The sequence below is a fragment of the Varanus komodoensis genome, unplaced genomic scaffold (assembly GCF_004798865.1).
Source record: "Varanus komodoensis strain SLA01 unplaced genomic scaffold, ASM479886v1 scaffold62, whole genome shotgun sequence".
Lineage (NCBI taxonomy): Eukaryota > Metazoa > Chordata > Lepidosauria > Squamata > Varanidae > Varanus > Varanus komodoensis.
Window position 1 is genome coordinate 193,948 of NW_025336248.1, and position 2,781 is coordinate 196,728.

Below are 2,781 nucleotides of genomic sequence, written 5' to 3' on the forward strand. Positions count from 1 at the left end.
TGGTCTTGCTCCCTTCAATGAGCATCTTTTGATTCATAGGTGGCTTAGGGGGTGTGTGGTGTGTTGCAAGGTTTCCTCCCTCTAAAAGGGCCTTCCACCATGGCTAGAGCAGTTGGCATTAATGCAGGAAAACACAAGTTCAAATCCCTGCTTGGTGATGAAGTCGACTGGCGATGGCCATGGGCAGCTCATTGTCTCTCAGCCTAAGAGAAACCCATAATGAATTCAAATGAGTTTATATTTCTGTTAATGGATCTAGCAGATTCTTCCCAGTCTTGCAGCTTTCCCAGACAAATAACCTGATTTTTCACTTTTGGTAGATATTTATGCTGATTCGCATCAGTGCTAATTTGTATTAACCATTATGAACACGATGTATTTATTAATTCAGCCATTATATTTTAATTCTGTTTTTTCCTCCACTTTTTTTCCTGCAAGGAACTCCATGTGGCTTACATGTTCTTTCTCTTCCTACTTTTCCCATCGTAGCTTCACAACAGCTCTCTGAGTAGCTAGGTTGCGAATCCATGGCTGGCTGAAAGTGAACTCTCAAGCCCCAGTCCAACACTAGTGTTGTGCTACATTGGCATTTGTGTAAATTCACACTTACTTTAATTTGCACCTCATTCATGTGTTAATGCAAATTAGAGAGTAGAACAGTTTCTGGATTTTAAAAATCTGATTTTGTTCATGAGCATATGTTGAAATGAAAGCAGCCTGTCAGTGCACTAACTTCTCTCCCCCCTGCCCTACTTTCTGGAAACAGACAGAAAAGAAGAGGTGAGACAAGTTAACTTGGATGACTTAGGAAGACACCATTACTAATTTTCCACAAGGAGATCCACGTATCTGCCCAGAATTAGGCTAATGGTCACTAGAGTTAATTGTGTTTTCAGCATTCCGACTACAAAACATCTTTTTCAGGGCATCCTTGACATCTTGATTCCTTAGACAGTAAATACAGGGATTCAACATGGGGGTAATAATAGTATACACAATGGACACAAGCTTATTAAGATCAAAAGAATGGATTCTCTGTGGTCGAGCATACATGAAGAGGGTAGCTGAGTAGAAGATCATAACCACAGTGAGGTGAGAAGCACAGGTGGAAAAGGCTTTCCTTTTTCCCTGGGCTGTGGGGATATGTAAGACGGTATTTATTATGCACACATAGGAGCCAATAGTGACCATTAGAGGAATGACAAGGATAATGAGGGCAAATACAAAGTCCACCATCTCAGCCTCTGTTCGATCTGTGCAGGAGAGGTTGAGCAAAGGTGAGATGTCACAGAAGAAATGGTTGATGATGTTCTGGCCACAGAAACTCAAGTGAGAAATGAAAAAGACCTTGAGCAATGAGATTAGGAAACCACAAAACCAAGACCCCACTGCTAGCTGCAAGCAGAGCTGGGAAGTCATGATGACTGGGTAGCGTAGTGGGTTGCAAATGGCAGCATAACGATCATAAGCCATGACAGCCAAAAGTACACATTCTGTGCAGGCCAGGGAAATGAAGAAGTAGAGCTGGGCCATGCAGCCTTCATAGGAAATACTTTTGTCTTCTGCTAGGAAGTTAACCAGAAGCTTGGGAACAGTCACAGAAATATACCAGGTCTCCAGGAAAGAGAGGTGACTAAGGAAAAAGTACATGGGTTTCTGGAGATGGCTGTTTGTTCTGATTAGGCTGATGATTGCAATGTTCTCAAGCAGTGTCAGGATGTAGACACCAAGAAATAGCATAAAAAGCAGGATCTGAAGTTCCTTGACAGTTGGAAAACCCAGAAGAATAAAGCTCCAAATTCTGGTCTGGTTTTCCAGACCCATGCCTCATATATATATATACCTGTAAGATTAAGAGAAAACAACACCATGGTAATTTTTAGTCAGTGAATGGAATTCTGCTAAAACAAATCAACAGTTTAATGGACAGAAGATATCTGATCGTAATACTAATGAAAGACTGAAGGCAACCACATTGGAGTGCCATATTGCTCAAAAAATACAGAGGGCTTCTCTATAAGAGGCATCAATCTTTCTTGCACCTTTCTTGTAGGTTAAAAGCCTCCTGTACAAATATCCTTGTAGTGACCCAGTTCTAACATGCTACAGTTTGCTTGGAAAGATTCATTCACTTCTGAAATTGAGGTAGAGAGGTGAAGAGATGCTAATGAGTTGACTGGTTCAAGGTTATCTCATGAGTATTCTTAGGCAGAGATTGAGAACCAGCCTCCCTGGGAAAGGAAAGTGACATGTCTGAACAGAGTGGGGAGGGGATTGAAGGAGAGCTCCTTAACCCTCTAAAGAGACAACAGATAAAGTGACCAGATCCACTATGAATTCTTCCGGCATCCCCACCCTCTAGCCCTGAAGCAGCAGGAGCTTGAGAGTAGGATCAGCTTTCCTGAAAGGGAGGAAAGAATGAGAAATTTCAATGTAGACTCAACTTTTTACATGGATAGAGTTGTCTCCTATCTCAAGGAGAACTCTACTGTTCCATCTGAGTCTGAATAGAAAGGAGACCCACTAATGAAAATTGTGATGCAAAAGTAGAAAACCCATGAAAGGAGGGTTGCTGATATCTCCCTATCAACAGCTTGCTTTCAAAACGGGACATCCAGATCTCCCTTTGGAGGGTACTACAGAGAGTTGCAGATGGGGACTAGTAATTTGTAGCAGAACTTTGTGCCAGGTCAAAGGAACTGACCAATATACCCAGAATTTCCCTTTCCCCTTTGTTGAGTATCACTTTGAGGACCATCCTTGAATGCTTTTCAGTATGTT

General features: G+C 41.9%; 1 protein-coding gene across 1 annotated transcript; it reads right to left on the reverse strand.

The window, feature by feature from the left end:
• Positions 1-864: 864 nt before the first annotated feature.
• On the reverse strand, positions 865-1,824 carry LOC123033380 (olfactory receptor 6B1-like). Its single transcript, XM_044449984.1, has one exon. The coding sequence runs from the start codon at positions 1,822-1,824 to the stop codon at positions 865-867; it is 960 nt and encodes a 319-aa protein (XP_044305919.1).
• Between the last annotated feature and the right edge of the window lie 957 nt (positions 1,825-2,781).